Below are 13131 nucleotides of genomic sequence, written 5' to 3'. Positions count from 1 at the left end.
TGGAAGGAGGTGGAAAATTAAAACACGCGGAATTATAAAACCACACTGTTGATGCACTTTATTGTGGAATAACCCACGCGTCTTGATAAATTAATGATGTTACACTGTTGATTTGCTCGACAAAGTCAATTAAATGATGATTTGAAAAATGCACTGCACTTAAGATTTTCTCGATATTAAACTTGATGATTGACTCAAAATAATTCATAGTTATCTCGGAATTAATTGATAATTGAATTAAATTAAATAGAGACGCTGTACAAAGCGCTAGACTCAAATATACCGCGTTGATATATTCCGGTTATGTACTCGATTGAGCGATTGAGTGACTCTCTCGGTGTCTAGAACGATACTGCAGACTTTTTCGGCGATTTTCTTCGTAACTGACCGCGACCCCGAAGGGTCCCGAAGTTTCTCGAGATTTTCGTTGAGCCCGGTGATCGTTTGAATAGTTTGAATAGCTGAATTTAAAACATCCCGTGGGCCATTCATCATCAGGGATGATTAATTGTGCGTTGAATTTCTCTGCTGCCACTTCTCTGCGATAATTATTCATTGACTGGCTCGGGATCGTTTTCTGGGGGATGTTCGGTAAAACTAAATTTCGATGACTCCAATCTATGTGGGCGACCTAGGTAGCTAATATTGAATTTAATGTCGTTCTGGTATCCACACCTATTGTGGTGGGAACCAGCGTAGGTGTATGGGTCGTTCCAATCGGCACCTTCCTCCTAAGGCATATAATTATTAATGCAAAATTACGACTATCGTCAATTAAATTCAGTGACGCATGGTATGGCATTTTATATAAAACCATACCAGCGTTTAGCGTTAGCCAGGGTTCGCGACGGGGACGCAGCTGGGATGCACCCCAAAAAGCCAAGAAATTTAAGAAAATTAATTGACTGAGTCATACTAATTTAGTTTGACCAGATGTTCTGCTGATGAATGTCATGAATGTCTGATGAATGTCATGCTGGTACTGGTGATTCTCTCGATGTTGGAGGTACCTTTCGGTGGAGTTGGTACTACTGCTCATGATGTTTTGATGGTTGCAACTCTTGTGAGGCCGTCATCTCCTGGGTGAACTGCCACTACTATACCGAATGGCCATTTTGCTGGTGGATACTCCTCGTCTACCATCAGGACCATGTCTCCAACTTTGATGTTCTCTCGTCGTTGATTCCACTTGTAGATAGTTTGGTATCTTTGAAGACACTCACCGGACCACCTGGACCAGAATTGTTCTATTTTCTGGGTGATCAGATTCCATCTCTACAACTTGCTGGGGTTCTCATTGATGATTGATGGCTCTGGAATCACCTATAGAGGCTCACCCATTAGGAAATGACGTGGGGTGAGTGCTTGGAGGTCTTCTGGGTCATCTGACATCTTTGTGATTGGCCTGGTATTGAGGCAGGCTTCTATCTGGATCATGATGCTATTGAGTTCCTCGTAGGTGAATGTTGTCGACCCAAGTACTCTTTTGAGATATTTCGTTGATTTGACAGCTGCCTCCCATTTGCCACCGAAATGGGGTGCTCTCGGTGGTGAAAAGCTCCATTGAGTCCCGTTGGTGGCGAGAGCAGCCTGGATCTGTAGATTCTCTCTAGATGGCTGCTTGTACAGCTTGTTGAGGACTGTTGAAGCGCCAACGAACGTGGTTGCGTTGTCACTGTACATAACCTCGGGGATGCCTCTCCTTCCGGTGAATCTCTTGTAGGCTTCGATGAATGCGTCTGTTGTCTGCCTAGAAACGAATTCTAAATGGACTGCGGATGTACTGAAACACACAAATACTCCAATATGAACGCTAGATGGTTGGGCATTGGTGGGTCGCCATTTGAGAGTAAGGAGTGTGCCGGCATAGTCCACCCCCGTATGAAGAAATCCTCGTGAAGGTAATATTGGGTTGGGGAAAAAGTATTTTCGGTTTTTTTCATGTTTTTCAAAGTGAATTTGTTAATATAAATTCTAAACATACACTCTTAATTCTAATTCTCTTAGAATTCTTCAATTCCTAAAGGAGGTTAGGCGGTGTATGAGGTGAATTTGAGAGTGAATTTCTGTGGTTCCCGGTAGCTTAGTCGGTGAGAGCGCCCGGCGCATATTTGGGAGACCCGGGTTCGATTCCCGGCTGGGTGAAGCGGAAATTTTTTTTCTCTAAATTCTAATTCTCTTACAATTTTTTAATGCCTAAAGGAGCTTAGGCGGTGTTTGAGGTGAATTTGAGAGTGAATTTCTGTGGTTCCCGGTAGCTTAGTCGGTAAGAGTGCCCGGCGCGTATCTGGGAGACCCGGGTTCGATTCCCGGCGGGTGAAGCGGAAATTTTTTCTTTCTAAATTCTAATTCTCTTTGAATTTTTTTTTGTTTATTTTTTTTTCTTTTTTCTTTTGAAAAAAAAATTCTAAGAGGATTAGAATTTAGAGAGAAAAACGTTTCGCTGCACCCAGCCAGGAATCGAACCCGGGTCACCCAGATACGCGCCGGGCACTCTTATCGACTAAGCTACCGGGAACCACAGAAATTCACTCTCAAATTCACCTCAAACACCGCCTAACCTCCTTTAAGCATTAAAAAATTCTAAGAGAATTAGAATTTTGAGAGAAAAAATTTCCGCTTCACCCAGCCGGGAATCGAACCCGGGTCTCCCAGATACGCGCCGGGCACTCTTACCGACTAAGCTACCGGGAACCACAGAAATTCACTCTCAAATTCACCTCAAACACTGCCTAACCTCCTTTAGACATCAATGATATTCGCGCCGTTCTGATCGATGACCTTTTCCTACTTTTCTGATACTAGGGTATAGACGCGCGCGTATACTCCCGCCTATCCCGCCTAAACAGAATTTTATAATATAATTTTACCATAAAAAATTTAATTTTTATCGTTCATACTCGAGCATTTATTATTCCATTTCATTAATTACATATTTGTTTTAGTCAGATTCATCACTTTGTATAATTTTTGTGGTTTTACGTTTCTTTTTTTGGATTTTTGAGGGAGTTGTTAATGAGGAAGTTGATGGAAAGCTTAGTTCTTGATTGGCTGATCGTAGTTATTTTGTTGTCATCTTCGAAGTGTTATCAGTGTTTGTTATATCAGTAATTTTTTCAACTAAGAAGTACGGTGGATTTCCTTAAAAAAATTCATGAAGAGTTATTTATGTATTATTAATATTCTATTTTTTTTTCTTACCGGTTTTATCTATTCTGCCAAGTAGTTCTATGTGATCGCTAATTTCTACAGGACTGGTAAAATCATTACTAAATTCTTTAATTTTTATTGTTAATTTTGTTTTTCCTTCAGCAATTGATCCAAAGCAAGTATTTTTCGTTTGATCATTGTGAAATATGGCTACTGCAAAATTAGTTTTAATAAATCCAGTTAAATCTAGAACGAAAATAGAGTAATGATTGCAAGATTTGAATGTTCTTTCAGTCACAATGGTGATTGAATGATAACAGAGTAATAACATACAAATTTTTCTCGTCTCACCACCCTTCATTTCGCTTAATTTCTTCTTTTCAATTTCACGAGGTTTTATTTTATGCATTCTGAGTTTGTGAATTTCTGTGTTTGATTGTATGTCCAATTGTAAATCTACAGTACCAAAACCATTGAATCGAGGACTGGTATCTTTTGCCTTTACTCCGTTGATATGAAGAATCTAATGTGATTGGTTAATAATTCAGTTATTATTTTTGATATTTATATTATTTGGATTTATGGAAGTTGTATGTATATACTGCTTCTGGTTCCATCAAAGATTCAAGTCTCCGCGCATCATTGTTCCATGCTACTATTTTCACTACTTGGCCATCATCATTATCAATAAAACAGGATATGACATAAGTATCATCTTTCACATATTTTCCAACTGCTGGGTGATCGACAAACCCGATAATATCCCTAGAATATTAGCAAAAATACTTGAAAAATATCAATCAGGAAAAAATCAATTTTATTTAAATTTAATTTGATGTTTCATTGATTTATAGTCAACATTTTTCATTTTTTCACACCAAAAAAGAAATCATTTTTATCGTCATAGAAAAATAGAATTGAACAACAGACCCAAAATGAAATTATTTTTTCAATATTTTTCGAAATTTTTCAAGATTTTCAGAATTGCTCTACAACATGTCATCCAACTGAAATATTTTCACACATATGCACATATAGTTCTCCACATGCCCTGTGTTTATTATTTAATTTTTTGTTGAAAGATTAGAAAAACAATATTCCGAGAGCCTTTTAACTTTCGAGGATAACCTCTTAAATTTAATAATTCATCAATTTTGAACTTACACAAGTCTGTCACCAATTTTAATTTTTTTGATGTCGGCAGATGACGTAAATTCACTATCACACGTTTGATTTTCATTGTTTGATACGGGATTACCGGATGCTGCATGATCAGTAATTCAAACATTAGTATTATTGATGAATATATTCGAGTATTAATATCTTACATTTCACAGAGACACTTTCTTCACTACTACTTCTGCTCATTTCGATTGATTTATTATTTTTTGAAAAATCTCCACAAATTAACAAATTCATAAGAAATTTTTTATTGCATTTGTCTGTACTATCTAACGTGAAGTGCGCAGCGTACGTTTTTTTTTTCAATAAGAGAACAAATGTGTTTAGAACATCAATAAACCAATGAATCATCAATAAACCATTACCAATAGAAATATTTGGTATTACCAAATTTATTGGGAGGATTCTCAATTTATTTTCCACGTTTTTCATCTTTTTTTCCCTTAAATTGACCGCTAGGGCTTAAAGGACGTTAATTTGTGATCATTCAGGTTTTCAACGATATCTTTTGTTTTTCTTAATTTCATTTGATCATGAGAATATCATTGTTTCTACCACTATGATTTCGTTTATTTCTCAAGAATGAATCTACAGGGGAACTAAAGAGTGGAGCGTAGGGTCGTTTTTAGCTGAAAAAAAGCATAACCATATGTAATAGATAATGATATATTTTCAGATAATTGCTTTTTTGGCTACAATTGACTTGTACCTTTCATAGTTCCAATTATGTAATCCTTAATGATACATTCATTCATATAATTCTTTAAAAACAGGATTTAGTATAGTTTTCGTTTCTCGATGACTTCCAATGTAGATTTTCAATGAGTTCCAAGATCGAACTCGCGAGAGAGCTACATATAAGTGTCCATGATTGAACACATTTTTCCGTAAATCGATTCCAATTTTTTCGAAAGTTTGTCCTTGTGATTTGTTTATGGTAATCGCAAAGGCCAATTTGATAGGAAATTGTCTCCTCGTAAAAGTAAACGGATATATATTTTCACATTGAAGGCTAATACGATGTAAAATAGTTAGTTCTCCAGCTTTATTCCCAGTGAGAATTTCACATCGTAGTACGTTTGTTCCCAACTCAAGAACCAATAATCTGGTACCATTACATAAGCCTTCACTAATGCTTAGGTTCCTAATCAGCATTACAATAGAGAATTGTCGCAAACGTAGTTCATGAGAAGGGAGACTCGTTGGTGCTAAGGTGTTCAAATACTCTGGTACTAAATCTGAATTGATAATATCATTATCATTACAATTTTCGGTGCCGTCAACACTTGTGTACATTCGTTCTATTTCTATGTCCAGTAATTCAACTACTTCGCTATTTATTTCATTAACATCAACGTTTCTGGCAGCTAATGTTGCCGCGGCTTTCTTGATATTTCTGCCATTCAAGCTGATACCGTATATATCCCTTGCAATATTAGCATTTGTTGCATCGATGCAAAAATCAGGGAGGATGATATTATCTTCATGGTCGTTGAGGTCGCCATCTCCAATTTTCAATAAAAACTGTGAAAATTCTATTTCCTCTGGTAAAGTTCGTATATTTTCGGTTAAATGATGGATTTGAAAATGATTCCATACTGAACTATATTTAATGGAGAGATTCACTGTTTCACTCCGTATTCCCCTTGGATTAACTGGGAGAAGCCTTCTAAAATCACCACCTAGCACAACTATTTTTCCACCAAAAGGGGAATCATTATCCATAACATCTTGCAATAATTTATCCATGATTTCAAGTGCATAGCGGGGTGCCATAGGAGCCTCATCCCAAATGAAAACCTTAGTTTCTTCAAGGTGTTGTGCTTCATTACTTCCAAATTTAATGGTAGAATGAGAATCTGGATGAAGAGGAACTGGTAAACCAAGTGTTTTGTGTACGGTACGTCCATGTGGCAATAATATGGCCGCAATTCCAGTGAATGCCATTGTTTGAATTTTTTCTTTTCGCCCAGTTAGTAAATACCACAATATACATGAATGTTTTCCCAGACCCTCCTGGCCCATCAATGTAAAAACATTTTTCATTATCATTTGATCCATTATCGACACAATTTAATATTCTATCGATTTTTTTTTGCGTGCTGTTCAATTTTTGGTAATAGATTGAACCTGCTGCTAAAATCTTCATGTAATAATTTTCGTCAATGACATCCATTTGATTGTTGTCAATTAGTGGCATAGATGGAAAATCAGTCAAGTTTTGTCCTTCTTCTTTCAGGAAATTGTCAATTTGTTGGAAAGCTCGTGCTTGTGCTTGTGTTTCAGTCATGCGTTGTCCAAAATCTTCTGACATGGCGCTCTTAAATTCATTCCATAATTCACCAGGGTATAAAGGATTACAATGAATTAGAATTCGAATAAATAATCTTCGAAGATGAAGAGGCATCATCCATACTTCTGCTTCATTCATAGCTCGTTTCCACTCATTATCATCTGCTACTAATCCTCGTACAATGCACCGTTCAGTGAATGATGGATATACGGTTTCATCAACAGTTCGTAGATCATTGAAACTTGTGGGTCCTTTGATTGCTAATAACAATAACCGCAGATGGAATAATTCAAGATTTGCTGGATTCACAGGATACATTCTTCCAATAGTATTAAAAGCTGCTTTTCGCTGTTGCCAGTGCGCAGTGTATTTGTCATTGATCTTTTCTTTATGAAATGTGTAGTGGGGAGGTATATCCACATAGAGGTATTTCCAAGCATTACGATCCCGACTATTCAATTCAAAAAAATCAAGCAACATATTTTTTTGTTTCAAAATATCATCTAAAGTCACATCTTCGGCATCAGGGTTAATGGTTAAATTTTGTTGGTTAGGTAAATGTACTGGCATTCGAATAACTGCATGACTCTTTTCTTGTAAAGGTTTTCCTAGTATCCTCCAGCAAGCTTCAACTGGGCCCACATAACGGGCTTCGATGTGTTCACTAATTTCATCATGTATCATTTCTTTCATATCAGATGCATTTCCTTCCATGCAAATCATTGCTGTATCATGCCCTTTATAAACGTATTTATATAAATATTTCACTGATCTGATACTCGAAACAAATTCAACATTACAATGGCAATTGAATAGTTGTAATAGTTTTGGAGAATAAGGAACTACATAGTGATTGTCAAATACATATCCATTCGATTTTTCATATTGTCCAGTATTTCGACGTCTATAAGAAGGGTATCCATCTTCATCCATTGTAGTTTTGGGATGGAATGGTTTTGGGAAATGTTTAGAACATTGTCCGTTTATCATACACCAATCCCCACATGGCCCATGTATCATATGTTTCATTACTGTATGGAATAAAGAGGGATTCTCTTTGGGATATGGTATCTCTGCAGAAATTAATGTATCCACTATATCTGGATGACATATTTTATAATTCCTTTGTAGAGTTATCAACAGATGTACGTGTGGTAGTCCACGTTTTTGAAATTCTATGGAGGCTACAAATGCTTCTATTTTTCCAAAAATTTGTTCTTTTTCAATTTGTTGGAATAAAGCTACTTTCTTCGAATGAAATACTCGAGCAACAATGACAGGATAATCACATGGCTTCGATATTTTCTCTTATTTCACGCCAATTGGGATTACACGTCATCGTGATAAACAAATCTGGTTTCCCAAATTTTCTGACAATAGCCATAGCATCTTGGTAATTTTGTGCCATATTCCGAGGAGATCCAATGAAAATTGATGGTAAAATTATTATTTTTCCAACTTTTGTATTTGTACTTTCTCCTTTCTTAGCCATGTAATCGATTATTCCTTGGTAGGTGTCTGAACGGAGTTCTTTTTGATGAGTTCGAAGATAATGGATTATATCTTTTTCGATTTTTACATATGCATCGACATAAAACTGTTGTGATAATCGGTCTTCAAAGTGTAATGGATTGAATGCATCACGAATAGCCATCAAATTTTTGACATATGCTGTCCTAGAAATGCGCTTAGCGCGATCCAAACGACGTAATTTACGATGCCAGCCAAGTTGGCCATGAGGGAAGAAAAAAGGATATATCCAAGGTTCAACAATGGGCTCCATTGAACTGACGTACTTCAATTTTCCTGCTTTTTTATTGCGAAGAGTTACATATGAATCCGGTATATCACCATCTGCAGTTGTTGTGAACTCTACTGCTACTTCATCTGACTGTTGTTTATTGTATCGGCGTGCATTCATCCCAGACTTCGGTACAATAGACATAAAAACTTCCGGAACCTCTTTACCACGTGTTCTAGATTTCTTTTCAAGTAGTTCTACTCGTTCATTCATTATATTATATAATTTGGCGAAAATGTTGTATTTACGAATAATCTTGTCGAGTAATTCCAATAATTTGAAATCCAATCCAGGCATATTGTCCATTCTCTGATGAGTAGCTTGTAGGGGATCCAATATAAATAATTGTCCGTATTTATGGTTCTGTTTACTTTCCGGATATAGTGCTGGATTGATTTGATAGTAAATATCTCCTTTAATTTTGAAACAGTATGGATCTGGACGTCGACCATTGAAATTAGTTAAATTTGCATTGAATGATGCGAATGAAAATGCTGCATTACGAATATTAGATAAGAATGATGCTGAAAGGGGGTGTTCTCCAGGGAATAGTTGTCGTAGTTTTTTTGGGAATTTTCCGAATACTGAAGGCAATGGGACAGCTCCATGACTACAACAATCATTAAAAGATTTGTTACCATTGGCAAGAACTTCCGCTGCAAAATGGCGAGCACCACAATGACAACATAAAACATTCATGGAACCCAAATAATTTTCTGTAATATTGTCTACTTCTTGCAGTACGAGTTCCCCTCGCTTTCTCTCTCTCTACACAATTTTACACGTTCTGAAATTTTCTCGATATTTTTCTGTAATTTCGATGTCTACGGCGTTGGTTTATTTTATTCCGGTATCTGATTCTCCTCTGAAAGTTGCTCTGTTCTTCAGCATTGCGTATAATTCTCCGTCTCGCCATGATTTGCACTTTATGGAGATTATTTGATCTTTCCAGACAGAAAAAAAAAGATTAAATATAGCACATAAAAAAATTGAATGAAAAATGAATTCTATTCACTATAGATTACATAAAAATATCATTTAAAAATGCATATACATACATTACCAATAACTACCACTAACCACTAACTCTGTGATTTTACTCCTCCCATCAACCGTAACATTAATACTGATAAATTGGTACTCATAAATGTGTTGAGAAATCGGTTGAATACATCAACCTGAAGTATACCATAACGAACACATGACTGCCGTTCGTAACCTTACATTGATACAATTTCATTGAATTTTTCGTACATTCAAAAGAATGCCATGTATTCTCCATCAAAACTGAGTGAGTTTTTTATGGTCAAATAAATTTCCTGTTCTAGTTTCTATGTATGAATAATCTTCATCGCATTAACTTATCTCCCCCTCAGTTTATTCGTCCATTGTTTACTCAATATAATTATTAGTAATTTGTCCGGGAAATATTGTGGAATCATGCCTCAGGTTATCTTGGATTTCAGACCTTCTCAAACTTCTACCTCACTGCAGTCGCGCTCGTAAGTGCTTCTTCTAATGGTTATATCTTCATTACTATTTAATAATTTTTATTTTTCATGGGGAATGATAAGATTGGCTGGATTCATAATATGTGTCCTTGGTGATGATCACGTGGAAGGAAAACCTGCGTATTTATTTATTCTACGTGCGGGGGGGAATCAACTATATTATGCGGTAGTATTTGGAGCGGATATTGAATCTCAACTCCGTTGCCATCAGGTGAAGTCGTTGTTTTCTTTCAATCTTTTCCGAATTCGCCTTTACATTCATTTGTAAATATTGTGTATATTTCGGCAATAGCTTCTTCACATAGAAAATGCAGTCCCAAACCTCATTCGAAATTTTTTCCACTGATTTGAAGAGGAAGATGAATTCAACGTCCATCATATGGAATGGCACATCCACAATATCTCCCAAATTTCATATCACGGTGATCATCGGAATTTTCGCGATGAAAATGGACAAATAAAGCCATTCAAATTAATAATAGAAAGTGAAGAATAATAATCGTAAATTCTAACAATTGTATGGCTGTAGAATAATAATATATGTCTAATAATAATATATATCTATTTATATAACATGTACACATATATAAACACATACACATAACACATACACATGTATTTATACTGTAACGTGTTATTTTATTTCGACCGTTCAACGGTGAAATTTACCATCCAGACGAGAAGTCATCACTGCGAAGCGAGAGTTAAAAGGGTTTATTTGGGGTTCTGATGCTAATGCTTTGGTTTTTTATTTTTTTTTGTTATTTTATCGAGCCACATATAGGGACTTCGGCAGCCTCGGACGTCAGGTCTCCAGGGAGCTGGGAAGGGGGAAACTCCAGAAAGTCGTTATGTGGTAAAAGAGCTGCTTTTGTATTTGGATCGAGTTCCCGCGTTGGAGGGATAGCTCGAGTGCAGTTCACCGGCGGCGCCACTTGTCGGCGGTGACGGGACGAAGGCGGTTATCGGCCGAGATTTGCGAGGCCATTTTTGGATCTCCTCGCCTAACCGGAAGTGATGGTTTAGGCAGTGCGAGAGAAATTATCGGCCTGACGTTAGACGTCCGGTAATGATACGAAATAAAGGGAAAAGGAATTGGATATTTATTCCCTATTTTGGTGACGTTGTCACACAGCTGAGTGTTTATTGGAGAATAAGTCTGGTTTGGTTGGGTTACAACCAATCAGAGCGGCTCATGGAACGGCCCTGGCCAATGGGGTTCGATTGGCGGGAAGTGTCCCGAACGCATGGGAGAAGCGTGGGTTTTAGCCTCACTTCTCGTTTGGGTGGCGAACGAGCTGTTGTTCTGTGGAGAACCTCTTGCTGGTGGAGCAATTCGTCTTGTTGTGGACACCAGCGTTTACGGGATTTGAAGTATTTGGAGAATCTTTCGCCCTGGCTCCTGGACTAGACTCGTTGGAGATTGTGGTGAGCGGAAGAAGAATTCCAGAAATGTCATTTTGTATATCATTTTGTATCTGTTTTATATCGATAACGATTAGAATTCGCTCATTAGCTTGTGCAATTTTTGACGACGCTTATCGTCGGGCGAAGTGACGCCATTAGAGTCTTTTGATTTTCGGGGCGAGTTCTTATCGTCTGTTCGGCAGAGGTTAGCTCTTTTGTATAATTTAATTTGGACGTATGATTTTGATATTATATTGTGATTTGAGATGTTCGATTTTCTCGGGAATTCAGTGGTTTCTCTGAACGGATTTTGACTCTCGTTTCAACGGTTTGTTTGCCGATCGGATGAGGAATCGGTAGAACAAATCCTTTCAAATAATGTATTTAGTTTTGAACTAATTTTGAGAACTACATTGATATTCGAAATTTTCGGTAATTACTTTTGTTTTCGATATTTGAAGTTGTCGTATCATTTCGTCATCGCATCGGCAGTTGAAATTGTAGCGTCTTGTCAACGCTCGAGTGATTCGTATCTGACCTTGATTGCGGTCACCTTTTGTATTGTCTGTTCCGAGGCAATTTCAGTTGCCGCTGTCGATGTCAGTCACCTCTTCGATTTGGGATATTTTGACATTTTATTCTATCAGAAAATTAACCTCCCATTCAGTGATATTATTTGACTTTATTCTCGCTAGTCATTTCTACAGTTTGATTTTATCCATGATTTCCTAATTTTGACTGAACGTATTCTTTTGGTTGACTAGTATTTTATTATTTTGACCAATCATTGGTTAGGGATTTTCTAGTGTATCGAGTCTTTAGCTTTTGTTGAATATTTGTGTTATTAATTTTCTGAGGGGTGATTTGAATTGAAATGAACAAGGGGGTTTATTGAATAAATTATTTATTCCCCGGATTATTGCATTTTTTTAGATAATTTGTTAGATAAGAAAACCAAGTCATTTCGGAAACTTCAGAACAACCATTTGTATCGAGAACCCAGCCGCCACCGCGGTTGTCTGAGCTGTCGGAGGTTGTTCTTTCGTCTCGAGTAATTGTCGAGTTGATTTGTTGTTTGAATTGCACGGTTCACCCGTGCTGGCGCCCAACTTTCTTTTCGTTGTTTGGTCGCTGAGGGCTGCGTATTTTTCACCGTCCACAGAGGCAAGAAAATACGTCACAATACATACATATATATATATATATATATATGCACAGCGTACATATACGCCTCCCTATACACTACATGTGGCTATCCGACTCGCCTCTTCTCTGAGAGGCCACTGCGTCAAGTCGGAGGCGACTACGTACCTCTGGGTTTAACCCAACTTTTTGAAATGGGCGATTCCACAATTCTGAAGTTCAGGATGCTACGCACACCACACACATGTCGCGATGTTAAAACCCAGAGGTATTTAAGCCGGAAGGAGTATGTTTTTCGAGCGGGGGACCGAAAAATTTTCAAAAATCGGAGGCGACTACGTCTGTTTGATGTAGCGGAGGCCAGTTGTAATTGCGTGTGAAATCTATATACAAGGTGTTTCAGAAGTACATATACATCTGAACACCCTAGGATCAGGGGGTGATTCTGAGCAGAAAAGTCCTCTTGCACTTTTTGATCAGACTCACCCCTAAAAAGTTATTGGCAATTAAGGGTAGGCCAATGGGGAGTGATTTTTAAGCGGGCGCACATCCATGTGATATGCAGCATATGTGTGTATGCCCGCCCCACCATTCTACGAGACAAAAGAGCGCAACGATATTGCTCTCTCTCTCTCTCTCTCTCT

The 13131-nt window shown here is 37.4% G+C and overlaps 1 protein-coding gene across 1 annotated transcript; it reads right to left on the bottom strand.

The window, feature by feature from the left end:
- Positions 1–1035: 1035 nt before the first annotated feature.
- LOC107046481 lies at positions 1036–1783 on the bottom strand (the record flags this gene model as incomplete). The annotated part of the gene is made up of 2 exons (XM_015269104.1): positions 1036–1231; positions 1391–1783. Coding segments are annotated over 2 exons (589 nt in total), but the record flags the coding sequence as incomplete, so codon positions are not given.
- Between the last annotated feature and the right edge of the window lie 11348 nt (positions 1784–13131).

Source organism: Diachasma alloeum, unplaced genomic scaffold, assembly GCF_001412515.2.
Source record: "Diachasma alloeum isolate Michigan unplaced genomic scaffold, Dall2.0 Dall_scaffold_01426, whole genome shotgun sequence".
Lineage (NCBI taxonomy): Eukaryota > Metazoa > Arthropoda > Insecta > Hymenoptera > Braconidae > Diachasma > Diachasma alloeum.
The sequence above is the reverse complement of the archived record's forward strand: the minus strand, read 5'-3'. Positions and strand labels throughout refer to the sequence as shown.